We start from the raw sequence: 17,902 nt of genomic DNA, 5'->3' as shown, positions 1-17,902 counted from the left end.
CCCAGCTACCAAACCAGGGCGTTAGAATAAAGACTTTTAGCACTTCGACGCCGAGTCGACACCATGAACCAGACCAGCTGAACGAAGCCGAAGCGAGAGACTGTTTGAACGGTGAAGGGGCTGTTTACTCTCCGACAGGTTTGAATGTCCCGCCGCGATGCCATTGGCTACCGGGTGGCCACGCCTCAACGCGGCGCCGTGCATTGTGGTTAGTGTAGTCCAACTTTTTAAACGACGCTGAATAACTGTAGACTTTAAAAAATTATAATATGTTGATCTAGTTTAGCAAAAAAGGTACACATTAAAGACATGATAAACTATAGATAAGTTTTGGTGTGGCGCTCGTTATTCTTTTGTATGTGTGTGTGTGTGTGCGTGTGTGTGTGCGTGAAAATTGGGTCGCCTTGGAAACGGAGGTAAACAACCAGTGTGGTCAGCAGAGCATATGCCAGCGCCTGTCATGAGGATGCCTTCATCGGTGTCGAGCAGTTAGTTAGCTAGCTATCCTACCTTGTTTTTAAATAAATTAAGATTTCATTAGGGTAATAAAAGTGGCCTCTTCAGCTGGGGATTACTGTAGAAATGGATGGACTCCCAAATATGGTACGTTACTGTAGCTAATAGCTAACTTCACTTAGCACTAGCTAGCTGAGTTTCTGTACGAGCTGGATAGATAGATAGATAGATAGATAGACAGACAGACAGACAGACAGATAGATAGATAGATAGATATGGCTAGCACTAGCTAGCTGAGTTTCTGTACGAGCTGGATAGATAGATAGATAGACAGACAGACAGACAGACAGACAGACAGATAGACAGACAGACAGACAGACAGACAGATAGATAGATAGATAGATATGGCTAGCACTAGCTAGCTGAGTTTCTGTACGAGCTGGATAGATAGATAGACAGACAGACAGACAGACAGACAGATAGACAGACAGACAGACAGATAGATAGATAGATAGATAGATAGATAGATAGATAGATAGATAGATAGATAGATATGGCTAGCACTAGCTAGCTGAGTTTCTGTACGAGCTGGATAGATAGATAGATAGACAGACAGACAGACAGACAGACAGATAGACAGACAGACAGACAGACAGATAGATAGATAGATAGATAGATATGGCTAGCACTAGCTAGCTGAGTTTCTGTACGAGCTGGATAGATAGATAGATAGACAGACAGACAGATAGATAGACAGACAGACAGACAGATAGATAGACAGACAGACAGACAGATAGATAGATATCTAGCTAGATAGCGATGGCTAGCACTAGCTAGCTAGTCCAAGCTAACGTTACCCGACTTAATTTAGGTATCTAGCTATCTATCTATCTAGCTTAACGCGTCAAATTCAGTTTAATAAGCCACTCGTGATCACGGATGGAGTAAAATTCAGTGTACTCGATCATGTTTATTAGCCACTGTTGTGCGGAACCCCCTTCTGGCGACTGTACGGAGAGCTGATACCTAAGACTAGTGATAAAACATTCATTAGTGAAGCGTGAATCCTCACAGCTCTTCACAATCATGCCAGCTTTTTGTGTCTGAACGTTTCAACAAACCAAAAAGTTACACATTCCCTCTTTCAGCAAGCTTAGCTAAACCCCTCATTCACCTCAAAGCAGACAGAGCTACACTAGCTAATAAATACATTACATTCGACCATACATTTACTGTGTTTAGGTTTGGGGAGGTAAATAGTAAAAAAAAACATATTTCTAAACGATTCCTAGAAATCACAATAATTGAAACAAAAATGACTTACATAATAAACATCTGAATATCTGAAAAGTGATTGCATAAATCGCTCTAAAAAATGTTCAATGCTTTCTGGATTCTTTGTGCAAAACTAACATTTATGTTCAATATCTGTAAATTTAGTAAGATTATAAGTACATGGGTTTTTAATATGTACTTTTTGGACTTATAATAAATGCTAAGCTTGTAAGGAAGAGAGCAGAATTTTCCTTTTGTTTGTTAGAGCATTTCCTCCTCCTGAAGTCCACCATCCACCATTATTATAAAGCAAATGTTTACATTTGGAAATGCAGTAAAATTGCATGAGATTTAATCAGCATTAATAGACCTTAAGGTATAGCGTTAACAATAGCCCTATATTCTCTATATTTTTTAGGAAAAGATCTCTTGTTCATGTTGATAGAATCTTGTTGGTGTTGTTAAGTAACCAAAATTCAGTGTCCGTTTAATGTTGGCACTTAAGGTCAACCCAATCTTGGCTTTTGACGGATATTTGGCTTTGATTTCCAACCAGATTTTAATGTCTGTACAACGAGAATAACCAGAATTTCATTTTCAACTAAAATTCAACATCTGTCCAACTTTAGAGTCCAACATCTTTCTGCTTTCGGCTTCATTAGAAGATATGCATATATAATCAGACTAGGAGGACTATGATTATGCTGCTAAGTTGTAAAGTTACAGTGGTGAAACCACAAATAACATTTGGGCAAATGTGGCATCCTGTCCTCGTTCTCTTTCTAGCATCATGCCTCTCCATGACATTCATCTGTTATTCCTGCCATGGCCTCCGATGGTTCACCATCCCGAGATTCTCAGAAGAAGAAAAGGAAGACCACTAAGAAAGGGAAATGTGAAGATGTCGAGGACGCAGAAGTCCAGGTGGACATAGAGAGTCTTACAGCGGGTGGACATCGTGCTCTACAGCGGGGAGACTGCACTGAGGCTGTTGAGTACTTCAAGAAGGCTTTCAAAGCTGCTGTGAAGGTAATCCCTCAAAACAGAGAGCAGTCTGACAAATACTGAGCAAGAGATGAATACATTAACCTCTTAGGACGTTTTGCATTTCCATAGAAGCGCACTATATAGTATTTAGTATTATTGTGTCCTTGTGCTTTGCATTTATATTGCCATAATTTAAGCTCTCATTCCTCCTCCTCAGCTCAAGGAGACTAAAGTACAGCGAGCATGTGCCTTTAACCTCGGAGCAGCATATGTGGAGGCAGGTAAGCCCCAGAAGGGGCTGGATTTTTTGTCACGAGCCGAGCCAGGTGAGAGGGGAGAGCGAGTGGCAGACCTTCAGTTTAATCTTGCAGCAGCCCATGAAGCTCTGGAGAACCACTCCCAGGCAGCCAGGCACTACCTGCAGGCTGCACAGCTCTATCGCTCACAGGGAGATGGCAGCAGTGAGGGGGACACCTGCATCAGACTGGCCCATTGTCACCTCCGCAGGAAGGTGAGCAACTCTGTAACAGAAAAGAATGAGAATTTTGTACAACAATTACTAACCATAAATGAATCTTTCCTTTGTTAGTGAATGCTTCTGATCATTTGAGCACAATCCATCATATCATATTATTGAAAATGCTACGTGCTTGTTTATCAGTAACCTTTGAACACCTACTAATTTTTAATTTAATTTCAATGTCAGAGCCCATAGAGGATTGAAGTGATTGACCACAAACCAAATATACATAATTCTGTCCTTACTCTAAATGTAGTGAAAGACGTGGTGTGCACACCTTGCTTCTTTTGTTGTAATTTCAGCTACAAGGCTAATTATATGACTTGTTCCTTTAAATGATAATAAGTCACTGTTCTTTAAGCCACTCTCTATTTCTTCCACCAGTCTTCATCCTGGCTACTCAAATTCTTAGACATTACGTCTCATTTGTTGCTGTTTGCACTAGCTAGCTAATGTTTACTTCACCTTGAGTTCACGTCTCTCTCTCTTTCTCTCTTTCGCCCGATCACTCTTCCTCGCCACATACACACAAACACTCTCTCTCTCTCTTACGTTCATGTTCTGGAGGCCGCAGTATATTTTTAAAGTAGCCCAGATACAAAAATCATATAAGACACTTAAAGTACAACTCTTTCTGTTAATTCAGCGCTAACTGAGAGATGTATCTCTTTTAGGAGTGGCCTGAGGCGGTAGACAGTTACCTGCGTGCAGCAGAAAGCTATAAGGTTGCAGGAAAACCTGCCTCTGCTGCGGTGGCCCTGAAGGATGCTGGGAACCACATGCTGCAGTGTGATTGCTTCTCATCAGACGATGTCATCGGTGTGCTCACAGAGTGCTTGGAGCTGAGTGCCAATATCTCAGAGCAAGAGTCTCTTGGTAAAGTATAAACAGTATGATGATACTCAGAACATAAAAGTACCACTTTAAGTGCCAAGGCATATTTCCTCAGTGCTGTTGTCACATCCCTCATGTCACTATATATATATATATATATATATATATATATATATATATATATATATATATATATATATATATATATATATATATATTTATTTATTTATTTATTTTTATTATTATTTTTTGTTGTTGTTCATTGTATTTTTAATCTGATGAAGCAAATTAATTATAAACATTTAGCATATTACTCAGTAACTACATTCCTTGATATATTCCTTGATAATATAAGTGTGTAATAAAGCTTTAGGTAGGTAGGTTAACCTACAAACTACCTTTTTTCAATTATGAGAACCTTGAAAAGTTCATCGATCAGCTCAGGATTATTAGGGGGTTCTAAGCATAGAAGCCTTGAAGCCTTGTAAGTTAGGGTAGAGTGTTAGACTTTGAGACAAGTGGCTCAAGTGGCTTTCATTGAAAGTGAGTGAAATAATTCGACAAATCTGATGTAGTCTAGCATTGTGTAAGCTTGATTAGGAAAAGGCATTGTCAGGAATTCCGAGAATACTTGGGTGTATAGCAGTGAGATCACCTTATTGACCTGTGTTTAGTAGTGTCTAAAGTTAGAGGTATCTTTGAATTTTTAGCCTATTCAAACTAGCTGATGTTTTTCTTGGGTAAATAGCACTTTTGTAAGTTGCTCTGGATAAGAGCATCTACTAAATGCCTTAAATGTAAAATGTATGGATCTTTGTATGTTCTTCCCCTAGAGGTCTATAGAAGGAAAAGAGAAAATCCCTGTTCCATTTTAATTTAGTTCCAAGATGCTCCGTTTGACACACAGTGCTTGTTCTTTCTTCCAGCGAAGGTGTATAATGCAGTGGGCCTGAGTTTCTCCCAGCTGAAGCTGTTTCCTGAGGCCACTGAGTGCTATGAGCTGGCTCTCCCTTTGGTCCAGTCCACACCTCGCAGGCGGGCTGTGGTACTACAGAATCTGGGTGCAGTTCACAATACCTTGGCCCAGTTTCAACAAGCCCTGGAATACCACAGAGAAGCAGCTGCTCTTCATGGTCAGCAAGTTAGAAACACCAGAACATCCTCATATTATGTGTGTTTAACAGAAATGAAGCTGTCACCTGCTTCTGCTCTGTCCTAGCATTGGAAAACAAGAACATGTTCAGATATATTCATAATTATATACTGCATACACTCACACACACTTCCTCTCTTACATACACATGCACACACAAATGTACACACATAGGGCTCAGAGTGGCTCAGCCATCTGCTGCGGTACCACCATGGTTGCGATTTTGAATCCCATAAAATGCCGCTTTGCCATCAGCAGTCGGAGTCAGAGGGAAAACAACTGGCCAAGCTCTTTCAAGGAGGGTAGATGGTGCTCTCTGCCCCCATCACTTTTGAAACGTTCTTGGCCGGCACAGGCACCTGTTAGCTGTTAGCGAAGTATCGGAGGAGACTGGTTAAGTCCTTACCCTCCTAGTGATGGGAGCTTTGCTAGAGCTAAGGGGAGCTTATGAACGGGTTGATTAATTGGCAGTACCAAATTGAGAATAAAATAAAAAAAATTATTTTATAAAATTTATTACACATTATTTTTTATCAAAGAAATCAACATATTGTTTAAAGGAAATGCTGTAATGGCTCTGAGTGTGTGTGTGTGTGTGTGCTGTTACTGTGTTGCTCTGGTCAGGAGCAGCATCAGTATAGATGAAATGTGTAGCCGCTGGCCATATGTCAGTCTCAGGGGAGATCGAGAAAAGGCTTACAGCAGCATCTCTCTCTCTCTCTCTCTCTCTCGCTCTCTCTCTCTCGCTCTCTCTCTCTCTTTAGCTCTTTCTCACTCTTTTCTCACTCTTGCACACAGATACTCACAAAGCACAGGATGCTTTTGCGTCAGAGCATGTGCTGGCATAGGCTTGTGTGTGACTTCAGACCCACTGCTGTGTTTTATTGCCACATCCCTCATGTTTTATGATAATTGTATAGAAGGGGTGTGTTTGGGGAGCAAAACAGGTACAGCCTTCCAGCTGAGCTACATTACAGTGCCCTCCATAATGTTTGGAACACAGACACATTTTGCTTGATATGTCCATCTGCTACACATTAAGTTCAAATTAAAACAGTCTTTAGTTTAATTTAAGACTTTAATTTAAGGGTATTAGCGTACTTTTCAGTTTCACCATGTTGAAATTACAACACAGTCCCCTGCCATTTCAGGGCATCATAATGTTTGGTACATAGAAATAATAAGTACAGTAAAGTAGTCATGTTTAATACTTGAACATGTTTTGCATGCAATGAGTCAGTAATTCATAGAGATTACCATGAGTATCTTCTCTGATGAGAAGATCTTGCCATCTAGCCTCACAGATTCTTATGCTTATGCATTTTTCCTGCATTTAACACGTCACTTTCATGAACTGACTGTTCATCTGCTGCCTAATATATCCGCCCCTTGACAGTTGCCACTGTAGATGAAGACGATCAGTTTTTACTTCACCTGTCAGTGGTGCTAATGTTATGGCTGATTGGTGTATACAGAGAATTTGCCGCAGCCTCTACTCTTCTGGGAAGTCTTTTGCACAAGATGTTGGAACATTGATGTGAGGATTTGATTGAGTGCCTTGCATTGGTTCTGTGGTTGTTCTCTGTCTACCAAGACAGATCTAATGCAGCCATCTTCAGCTCTAGCTTATTTCGAGGCCTTGCTGTATGTCTCTAGTAGTGTGTAGACAGCTAGCAATCATCTAACATTACTTCTGACTATCCATAACATATATATAGATAGAGAATATACAGAGACATACACCAACTAGCCATAACATTAGCACCTAATATTAGGTAGGTCACCCTTGTGCCGCCACAACAGATCTGACCATTTAAGGCATGGACTCCACAAGGCCTTTAAAGGTGTCCTGTGATATCTGGCACTAAGATTCTTTCATTCATGTAAGTTGTGAGGTGGGGCCTCAATGAATCGCATTGATGAACCTTAGATGCCAATGACCCTGTCGCTGGTTCTAGCGCTCCTAGTGCTCCTTTCTTGGAGCACTTTTGGTCGCTACTGACCACCACATACAAGGAATACCACACAAGACCTGTTGTTTTGGTCTCTTAGATTGTGATGCTTTTCCTTTTTCCTGCTGGAAGACAGGGACAGACGTGTTATTCACATCACATCAGTATTTACATATCATGTATTATCAATATATTTCATCATGTGGCAAATTCTAATATAAGCGTTAATATTGCTGGTTTTCTCATCCGTGCTGTGTTTGTAGGATCACTGGGCAGCCGTCGGGCTCAGGGGCGCTGTTTTTGCAACCTGGGTTATGCCCTGAGTGAGCTGGGGGAGCTGGAAGAGGCAGGAGAGAGTTATCTACATGCTCAGCAAGCCTTCAAAGACAGTGGTGTGTACCTGAATACATGCATATTTTCACACAATGTGTTGCTTCAGCAGAAAACATTTACAATCACATTAATAACCCATAAGCCCCTAGGTTCATTTTCCAGTTCTTAAGACGTATTATTCAGTATTATGCATTATTCAGTACCTACTATGAAACAAACGTGTATGTTATGTAGTTATGAAAGTGGGGAACTGTGGTGTAAGGCCTATATAGGCCCCATAGGGTTTAAGGGGGCTTAACCCACTTGCCAATTCTCCATTTCCATTTACCTTTATTTCTGTCTCTATATATTTGTCTCTGCCTGTCTCTCTCCTTCTACAGATGACTCCTCCGGGCAATGGCAGGCATGTGAAGGTCTGGCTGGAATCAGAATGAGAATGAGAGAGCCAGAAAAAGCCATCATCTACTACAAACAGGCTTTAGCCGTCCTCTCCAAATGCAAGGTGAGAGGCCTGATCCCAAATCAGTTCATGAGTTTTGCTCAAATACTGCTAAATAAACAGCCTGCGGACACAATTATTCACTTTACCACCACTTTAAACACCTCCATGCTGGAATATGAGAAAGCTGCCACAGTTTAAAGGTTATTATTTGTAAAATAAAAAAGGAAGACGCTTTTAATTACAAACTGTGTCTCAACTTGTTTGATTCTATTCTATATTTGTAATGTTATTTGTTTCTAATTATACCCCATTTTTCACCCAACTTGGAGACCAATTACCCAATCCCTGTTCATGTAAACACCCCCTTTCATTAGCAATGCCCCAACAATAAGAGGATAAAGACTAGCATGTTCTCTCTGACATGTGAGGTCAGTCACCGCCATGCAGCTTTGCAAGGCAGCAAGGCTTACTCAGAGGAAAGCACGGCAGCAGATGCCTGTGCTGACCAACATCACACTAGGAGTGACATGGCGGGGGTGCCACCAACCCATCCCTGAGAGAGTAAGGCCAATTGTGCTCTCTTGGACTCTGGTTGCTGATGGCAAGCAACATGACCTGGAATTTGAACCAGCGGTAATTCAAAGCGATTTTTAACTTTTTAGTTCTGCTTGTTTGTCAGTCTTTCTGCCTGCAGTTTTGTCTTCAATAAGTGAAAAGCTGCTAAATTGGATTGATGATAGCCTCCTACACTTTTGGGTTGAGGTCAGATGACTGACTTGGGGAGTCATTCCTCAGGTTATGCAGCTCAGTTTTGCAGCATTTGACTGAATCTGAGCAGGTATAGCTCTATACATTTAAAGAAAATTCATCCTGCTAAATATATGAATTTTATGAACTTTATATGAACAATAAACAACTGCAGCCCCATTCCATAAACAGCTACACAGTGCTAACAGTGGACAGAGTGATGTATAAAGAGACATTTGTATGTGTGTATGAATGTAAGGAATGTTTACAAGGGCACAGAAAAGGTCAAGGCACACCTACCTCATTGAGAGTGTTCTTGACTTGACTAGATGTTGTGAAAGTGGTTTTTCTCAACAAGGAAAAAATTCTGCCATCATCTACATCACATGAACAGCTACCAAATGCAATTTCAGCCCTTGGAATCGACTCCAGACCTTTTATCTCCTTAATTAGTCATTACATAATGAGGTAACAGATCACATCTGGTCATAAAATTGTTCATCAGTGAATTGTCCAATTAGCCTGTGAAAATGAAAGAACTAAATAAGCAGTAAACAGTTATTGCAGTATTTTTGTTAAACCCCTTCAATTAAAGCTGAAAGTCTACATTTCAATCACATCTAGATGACAAGTTAGCATTTAACTCCAAATGCACTGAGCTGCATGCTGATGTAGATAGATTCACACAAAGGTTCACCCTTCACACTGATTTCAACATATTTTGCCAGAAAAATAAACTATACTTTACTCTATAATATACTCTTTATAAACTATAAAAAGTGCTGCATGTAATTAAACGCCATCATTTCAGCAGTACTGCTGGAGGTGATAAAATAGAGCTAATAAAATTGACAATGAATGTAGAAACATGAAGGTGGTGTTAATGAAGTGGCTGGTCGGTGTACAGAGTATTGTACTTTGTCCAGTGTGTGCTAAGCACGTTCTCGGAAGTGCATTTTTTTATTCTCTGCTGATTTTGATCTAGGAAAAGTGGATAGGTGAAAGTATTCGGTTAGTATTACCAACTTGGTCACTATCTGTTTTCTCTAGGATGTCTCTAGCTCTGTGCAGGAAAGCCTGGTCAATAAGCTGAGTGAAGCTTTGCAGCTGAAGCTGGCTGTCCAGCAGGTGAGCTTATATTCTGGCTTGGGGTTTACAGACTGGCCTCTGTGACCGTACTGCTTTGGTCCAATTACAGCAGAGGTTTAGTTCTAAATCAGCAATATATTAAAATACCAGACTACAGTCTGTACATTTGGCCATGTTGCAGCATACACCCATACAGAGAGGTCCCCGTCCACGCCGAGCCGTCCAGGAGAGAAGCTTCCACAGGCAGCAGCTACGGTAAAACCATACAGCACTATTTTTTCAAATAGAGTAAACTTTCTATATTTATATATAAACTTTCTATATTCACACCAGAATGGTCTACTGGTCTCAGCATACACACTCCTGTACTCTTCTATTTACACGCACAACACATCACTGGCCTATTTTTTACATTAGTGTAGTAACTTAGTCTAGACCATAATCCCCCAGCAATGTACATGCACAGCTTTGTATAATTTCATATTTATTGTATTTACTGTCTATAGTACTTATTGTCTGTCCTTGCAATATTGAACCATGTCCTTTACTTTTACTGCACCAGAGACTTAGCTAACAGTGTTAGTTGTGTTAACCCTGTATTAGCATAATTACAAAGGTAAAAGTTCAATATTTATGGTTCTAGTGTTTTAACTGTAGTATACATAAGCATCAGTCTACATCAATCTGAAGGTAAAATTATAAAGGTAAAATTGATTATATTCATATTCAGTAATTTACATGGTTATTTTGGCAACATAAAATTGGATTACTGTTTAATCAGTTTCTTCAGTTACATTTGTGAGTGTCGAGTACTGGTAAAAAAAAAATAAAAAAAATAATAGAATGGACTCAAATCACTGTGAAATTTCAAATGTACACCCCTGCTTGACCGGCTTGTTATAATAAGAGAGTTAAAGGGGGTTGTCAGACCTGAATCTTTTATTTGTCGTACTGTATTCATGCAGCCTGACTGACACAGGAAAGGCTGAGGAAACTCTAAAGGAGCAGCAAAGAAGAGAAGTGCTGAATAGCCGCAGGATAGAGGATAGCTCCCAGGGTAAGGGTACATTACCCAGTTCCCAACAGAAATCTGCAGTGTAATGATTCATACATTTTCAGAATCAATATGATGATAATTTTTCTAAAGCCAGGATTCAGAGCTCATAGTATATCGGAACTGTAATTGTTCGGCTTAATTTTCAAACAGAACATTCTGTGCCGCTCCAGACTCCCAAATGATCTACTCCTAGAATTTCTAAGCAACCTGAGAAAGAATCCCTGATATCTGAGTGCGGGTTTGTTCATAGCATAAGCACCATCCTCCCTGTCTACTTTACTCTGAGGGGATGGATCAAGATGGCTAGTTCAAGAAAAGAATTCTTGAACTCTAAGAAGAATTTTGAATTCTAATACACTGTGCTGAATGTTTTTTTTTTTTTTTTTGAAAATGAAATTGTCACATCTTTGTTATACAGAATGTGCATTAAAATAAACTGGTCTTTTGTCCTGCATTACCCTCCGCAGGAGAGTTTAGGAAAGAATGGAGACCTAAGGAAACATATGGGCGCAGGAACCACCATGGTGACATGATAATGCCATCAAGAATAGCAAACACAGAACAGCCTGCTTACCTGAATGCACTACCAGAGGCCAATAGGTACACACTCTCATAATGTCAGTGTTTCTACAGACTGATGCTTTAGTCTATTTGTTCATTTCAACAGTTTGGAGTACTAAGAGCCCTGCCTTCTTTAATATTTCATTCTCTTTTAGTGCATAAAGGTTCTTGACCATGGTGCCAATTGTGCCTCCTTGGCATGCGATTGCTAAACAAATGGAAACAATAAACGGCTTAGTTAATTCATACATACTTTATGTACCCTTTGCTGAGATTTACAAGAGTCATATTTGGTGCCAAGACAATTCAATTGGTCATTTATCTGGTGAGGTAATAACACAAGTCTTGGCTTTCCTCTAGTAGCTCACAGTGGGCTTTGTGTTTCAGAACAGCTAAGGCTGCTGTACACGTTTGCTTTTGTTACCTTAATCAATGAATCTGTTAATCTGATAAGTTTAGTGACCTTTTTTTGAGAGCACAACAAAGTGTACAGAAGCTCTGATTTCACAGTAACATGGTTAGAGTTGGGAAGACGTGCAACAAAAGAACCGGAGGGAGTTGCATGTAAGTGATGAGTCTGTTTATTTAGGCCTTTCCGAAAGTCATGGTCGATACGCCGTCAGACAGGGTTAACACAGACATATCCATCACCAACAAGCAGGCAAGATCAAAACCAAAAGCTGCTACAACATATAGTGGCTATGGATTGTCCTTGTCAGCTATATATACAGTTGTTCTTTACATTGTTGCAAAAAAATGGTGAATAGGCCAAAAGAAATGCTCCAAAATGACTTGGAATTAAATGTTTTACATTGCCTTCCATTAAAAGTGTAGGTGTATTCCTTCTCCTGTTAGGACGCTATTTTAGAGATACAGAGTTTACATTTACATTTACGGTATTTAGCTGACACTCTTATCCAGAGCGACCTACAAGGTTACTCATATTACAGAGGTGGGCCAATGTAGTGTTAAGAGTCTTGCCCAAGGACTCTTATTGGTGTAGCGCAGCATAGTCACCCAGACTGGGAATCAAACCCCAGTCTCCCACATGGTGCGGTAGTGGCACTGGCAGGTAGTGCTGTTATCTGTTGTGCCATATCAACCACAAATTTAAAGTGTTAGCAAGCAGTTTTTCAGAGTGGAGAACCTGTGACATACAATCATAAGCATGTCACTTTAATTGTAACCTTCTAAAATTAACAATGTGTGTATTTACATGCACTTAAAAATCTGATTTTTTACATGCACTTTGGTAAGTTAATGTCAAAACTCCAAGTTTACATGAGTCAGGCAATAATCAGATTTTTACTTTGGAACCAGAAAATAATCTCACAAAAGCATTTGATGTAAACTTCACACATGCTTTTTTGTAAACATGGAGCCACTACAGATCTTGTTTTTTATGGTTTCTTATGTAGTGCAAGCTTTTTGATTGGCCGATTTTACTGTGTAAACTTTACTGTGTAATGTATTGTGGGTTATAGCCAGCCTAGTCACGCAGTAATATTTGTCACACAGTATTATGATTCTTCCTCTTTTATAGCTTGTATTATATTTGTGGATATTTTCTGTAAATAGAAGAGCTATTAGCCAATATGTGTGCTTATGAATTGCAAAATATTTGAATTTGTTTGGCCTGAGAGAATGATCAAATCATTTGTTGAATCTGACTCATATTCTCAAGAAGAGGAGGGTCGATGCACCAGGGTTTATGGACTTTTTCTGAACACTAGAATGTTCAAGCTCTGTGCGACTGCTGAGCCTTCTACATATGTGACTACATAGTGCAACTGAAGAGAAAGAAATTCATTTCAAAGAGATTTGTTTAAAGCTTCTCTTTACCTTTCTAAGTCGTGATGCACACAGAATAATAATATTAGTTTTTATAGTTGCCGCCCACCCAGGAGGCCTGCTTTTGACAGAGAATGAAACCTGAATCCTGTATTTGTAATGTATGTCTTTTTCATGGCAGGAATCTGAATAACACGTACGAGAAACCTGATGTTCAATACCAGAATCACACTGACTCCCACGCCATCTCACAGCAGGGTATGGTTGCGTGCACACATGCACATATCAGACCATTGCTTACATGAGTAACTAAGGTCATTGTCTATGTTAGTAAATGATGGTTAATTGAGTTATTAGAGTTTATATCTAAGCCAAATAGTAAAACGTAGACTAAACAATAACATCATGCTGACAGATTTTCCCTCCCTCTCTGTCAACCAGCTCACCTACAATTCCCATAACTTCCTGGCTCATGACATCACACTCACATCACCTTCCACAGCCAATCAGAGACTATTTCACTGTTCACACTCACAGGAAAACTCAGATCACACACCTGTTCTCAATCACTGTACTATGTATAAATACCTATTCAGCTTGTTCACAACTTGTATTGCCAACCTGCATACTGAGCGGTTTCACTATTACTTGCCTTATTTCTGCTTGTCTTACTGTTCTCTGTTTTTTGTCTGGTTGAATTGTCTTTCTGGTTTTGACTTTTGGACTAGATCTTGGTTACCGACTCTGCCTAGACCATGTATTTTCAGATCGCCCTGTTTATCGTGCCCACTTGAATTCCTAAAAGTATTATTTTTGGGTTTTACACTTGCAAACATCTGGTTCATTCTTCAAACGTTACACAAACCATGCTTAGCTTTTCTGAAATAGAAAAAAAAATATTCTAAATTGCTCTCTTAGAAAAATGATAAGAAGGCTTTAGTAAACCTAATATAAAAAAGGTAAATGTGTAAAATGTAAATGTGGAAATTAATATGTCCATCAGGCTCTTATTAAGTTTAAATAATTACATTTTTCATTGTCATCATTAAAACTGACAAGTACTCCCTACTGATTCACTGACAAGTTAATCTGTAATCAGTATTTTGTAACCCAGTAATTAAGTTAATTCTGATAGCTCTCTATTTTTGTTTGCCATCCAGGTTGTATTGAAAAGTCTTGTGAATTTCCACTGCTGATAAATCATATTTTCTGCTGCAGATGATCCCTTGTGTGAAAGCTCAAAGCAGAGGCCTGGCGAGTTGAGAAGGTAGGTGTCTTCTCTTTCTCTTCTAAGGTTCTGTTATTAGCTAAACCAGATGTTATTAAGACTCGATGGTTGATACCCTGATGTCTTCATTTTTTTAGTGAGCCCCTACTGGTGGACAGTACAGAGGCCTCAGCCCCTGCACAGTTGGAGAGTGAGGAGTCCACACCCTCACACAGGAAATTCAAGTCCAGATTTTGTACTGTTATGTGACCTGCTGTGGACCTGCAGCACGATTTAACTTCAAATAAGGAAGACTGGATTATTTCATGGAGAACCTGAGCTGAGACCTAAAGGATGACCTAAGGAAAACTAAGGGCAGCTTTGCTGTTTTATTAATACTGTCTGAATCTGCTGATGCCATTTGAAAATCTGATCTAGGCACAGAGCTTTCTGCATATGAAGTATTTGCTGATCCTCTTGGCCTCACAGTCACAATCCATTAGCACCTGCCACAAACAAGGTTGAGATAACGTATCAATCAATAGCACAGATCACAATTTCCTGTCATGTCTGATGCATGATAGGAGATTTAGACCCTACCAAATTATAAATGAACCCTCTACTCAAGTCTCAAGATCTCAGGTCTGCTGGCTTGACTACAGGCTCCTTGTCAGCTTTGTTCTGTTTCACTCAATAGAAAACGCCATCTGTGATTGGCTGCACTCCAGCATAATACAGGAAACTCTGACTGTTGTTAGCATGTTGATTTATTTTTTTGGGGGGGGGGAATAAAATGCTAATATTTGTAAGAAATCTTTATCATGAATTTGTAAAATATATTTTTTACATAGTTTTCAGTGTTTTTCAATTACTAACGCAACAACTTTCAAACAAACTGGGCTGATAAAACTTTTTGAAGCAGAGAAGAAGCTTGAAGGTGCCAACATGTATTTATTGAGTATTCTAAATTGATCTTTGACATTAGTGCAGTAAAGCATAAATTCTTGATGAATAATGAAATCTTGATGAATAATGAGATGGGAACAATGTTAGCAAGTTAAAACAGTTGACATGTACAATCTGTGGCGTAGGCCCCGTTATCAGCCCAGGTCTTGACTATGGAAGCCTGGAGTCTCCTGCTATAGCTTTCATTTACAACCCTGTTATCTTGCCTCAGAATGAAACACACCGATTTGCCTTTTATGAAGGGCTCTGCTTTTACTGTCTGGTTACGACACTGATGGCTCACAAAACTCACATATTATAGCATAGTTTTAACACTGTAACAAAAACACTATAGTGTTGCTGTCCTCTTGTTGTGTGCTCTCAGTGCGATGTGCTGGTTGCAAGCTTTAGAGATTGTAGCAGGTTAGCATTTATCCTCAGCCCCACTTGCTTCTCTCGAGTCTTAGCAGTAAAAAAAACATGAGCTTCAATTCAGTTCAGCTAAGGTAGTCCAGTTTGTTTTCAGTGGAGCATACGATGGACTGAAGATGTGGGAAAAGCCAGTCGGCAACTGTCAGCTCTTAGCCTAGCGCACATCTTTCAGCTGCCCTTCTACGGATGCTGGCACAGATAAAGCCACAGTCATGAGGTGAAGCAACACGTATTCCCATAACTATCAGAGTCTGGATCTGATGTGCTGCTCATGAGTATTACAAGAATCAACAACACCATATTGTCCTGAAATCACCATTGTGTTTTACTGTTTGGCTATTTGAGTAGGGCTTTCAATAGTGGTCTGGATTCATGTACATTTTGGGGGCGTAAATATAACGAGTCAAGACTGAGGTTTTGGAATTGGCATTTCATGGAAAAGGCATTTTCCAGCCTTGTTTTGATTATGACACATTGTCTGTTGCAGGAGGACACAGCAGTGTTTGAGGTTCACAGTTTGTCATGTCCATGTACTGGACTCTCATTATTCAGTCATGTAATGAAAAGTACAATTTGCTCTTCTAGGTCCCTTTAAGCCTTATTCAGTCTAACTGGATCATTGCTTGAGAGCAGTCTTGCTATAAGGGGGTTAGTGAAATATCTATTCCAGCTTTTCGAAGATATCTAAAAAGAGGAAAAATGAGTCTTAGTAACTTAGACAGTTATCTGTCCCACATGCCTATTGACATGTATTTGACATTAGGAATGGGCAGATTAACGCTGAACAATCAATACACTTAGATCCTTGAGAATCGATCACCACACAAGTGTCTGTCAGCAGTAAACTGAATATCTATCTTTATATGAAGCTGAATGTGTCTCTCATACTGAGAAAGTACAAAAATGACTACAGCAAATAAACATGTAAGATAGGAACTATTTTCCTTCTGCACTTTTCCTCTGCACACACTCTAAAAAAAATAAAGGTGCCACAAATGACTGTGTGCAATGCCATGGAGGAACCACTTTTATGTAATATAGATGTGTGTATGTGTGTTGGGTGCTGGGTCCTTTAGACCTTTAAAACGTTTCTCATACTCACACATCTCTGTTGCACATATGATTCTTCTATGGCATTACTCAAGGAACCACTTCTAGCACCTTCATTTTTAAGAGCACAGATGCACACAGTGTCCCTGTAGAAAAGTACTGCCAAAAGAATAGGACTCTCTGGAGCAGATAAACATAAACCTATTGGCACCATGTCTAATAATCATAATCTGACCTCACTAATTCTCTTGTCACCAAATGCAATCAAATCCTCACAGAAATGCTGCAGAATCCTTTGGATATCTCACTTAAATGAACAGCCTTTTTGAGTGGTAGCTAGCTTATTTATTTTGAAAGTAAAGGTTTCACAATCAAAGCCCCTTTTTATAGCTAGTTTTGCTTTCTACACACAGGCCTACCACCTCACCATTCACTCTGGCACACTCTTTACGTGTATAGGTTTGGCTGCATTTATTGCAAAAGCACATATAACTGCTTAGCTTCCATTGTCAATGGTTTATCACTGTGTCAATGAATGGAGAAGAGCTGTAGGGCAGTTTTGGCAGAATAAAGATCTTCTTTGCAGGCGTTTGTCATTTCCAGCTTATCTGAATGTACCTTATGTTTTAATAAGCCTGCTACCCCTTCAAATGTCTATATAATTAAACATTAGGGTCTGGACACTAGCTTAATAATGGGTTTTAGAACATTAGATTTGATATCAGTCAAGACGATGAAAGGGACAATCATTCAACTCCGTCACTTTGGAAAAACCATTACAGGGGCGAATGTGACGAGGTTGAAGATTTTGTGGCTAATGGCTTCTTATGCTAGCAAACACTATTGTCCAAAGGTTTAACATTGTTTCTGTGTGAAGTAGGAACAGGGTTGAATCGTTGACCTCGATAAGCTTGATCTGAAAGTAAACATGCTTTAATGTATGTAGAGAAGAGGAACGATGATCTTACCACTATTCAAACCATGCGGCCAAAGAGAATTGAATGATGTCACTTTTTATAAACCATTATTTTATTGCAGGACGAGAAAGAAAAAGTGTCCCGAGTGCATACT

General features: G+C 39.5%; 1 protein-coding gene across 1 annotated transcript; it reads left to right on the top strand.

The window, feature by feature from the left end:
* Positions 1-460: 460 nt before the first annotated feature.
* LOC140555481 (uncharacterized) lies at positions 461-15,174 on the top strand. Its single transcript, XM_072678735.1, has 14 exons — positions 461-603; positions 2,518-2,760; positions 2,936-3,229; positions 3,913-4,114; positions 4,999-5,205; positions 7,441-7,569; positions 7,891-8,012; positions 9,750-9,827; positions 9,970-10,043; positions 10,754-10,845; positions 11,313-11,445; positions 13,379-13,455; positions 14,416-14,464; positions 14,563-15,174. Exons 2-14 carry the CDS (start codon positions 2,557-2,559, stop codon positions 14,672-14,674), a joined length of 1,773 nt encoding a protein of 590 aa, XP_072534836.1. The 5' UTR covers positions 461-603; positions 2,518-2,556; the 3' UTR covers positions 14,675-15,174.
* The last annotated feature ends 2,728 nt before the right edge of the window (positions 15,175-17,902 follow it).

Source organism: Salminus brasiliensis, chromosome 5 (genome assembly GCF_030463535.1).
Source record: "Salminus brasiliensis chromosome 5, fSalBra1.hap2, whole genome shotgun sequence".
In the NCBI taxonomy this organism is placed as follows: domain Eukaryota; kingdom Metazoa; phylum Chordata; class Actinopteri; order Characiformes; family Bryconidae; genus Salminus; species Salminus brasiliensis.
This window is presented reverse-complemented; position numbering and strand designations above follow the sequence as displayed.

Coding starts and splice junctions, on each gene's coding strand:
- LOC140555481 (XM_072678735.1), top strand. CDS start 2,557: ATGGCCTCCGATGGTTCACCATCCCGAGATTCTCAGAAGAAGAAAAGG. Junction 7,570..7,890: donor GCAAGCCTTCAAAGACAGTG/GTGTGTACCTGA, acceptor CTCCTTCTACAG/ATGACTCCTCCGGGCAATGG. Junction 10,044..10,753: donor TTCCACAGGCAGCAGCTACG/GTAAAACCATAC, acceptor GTATTCATGCAG/CCTGACTGACACAGGAAAGG.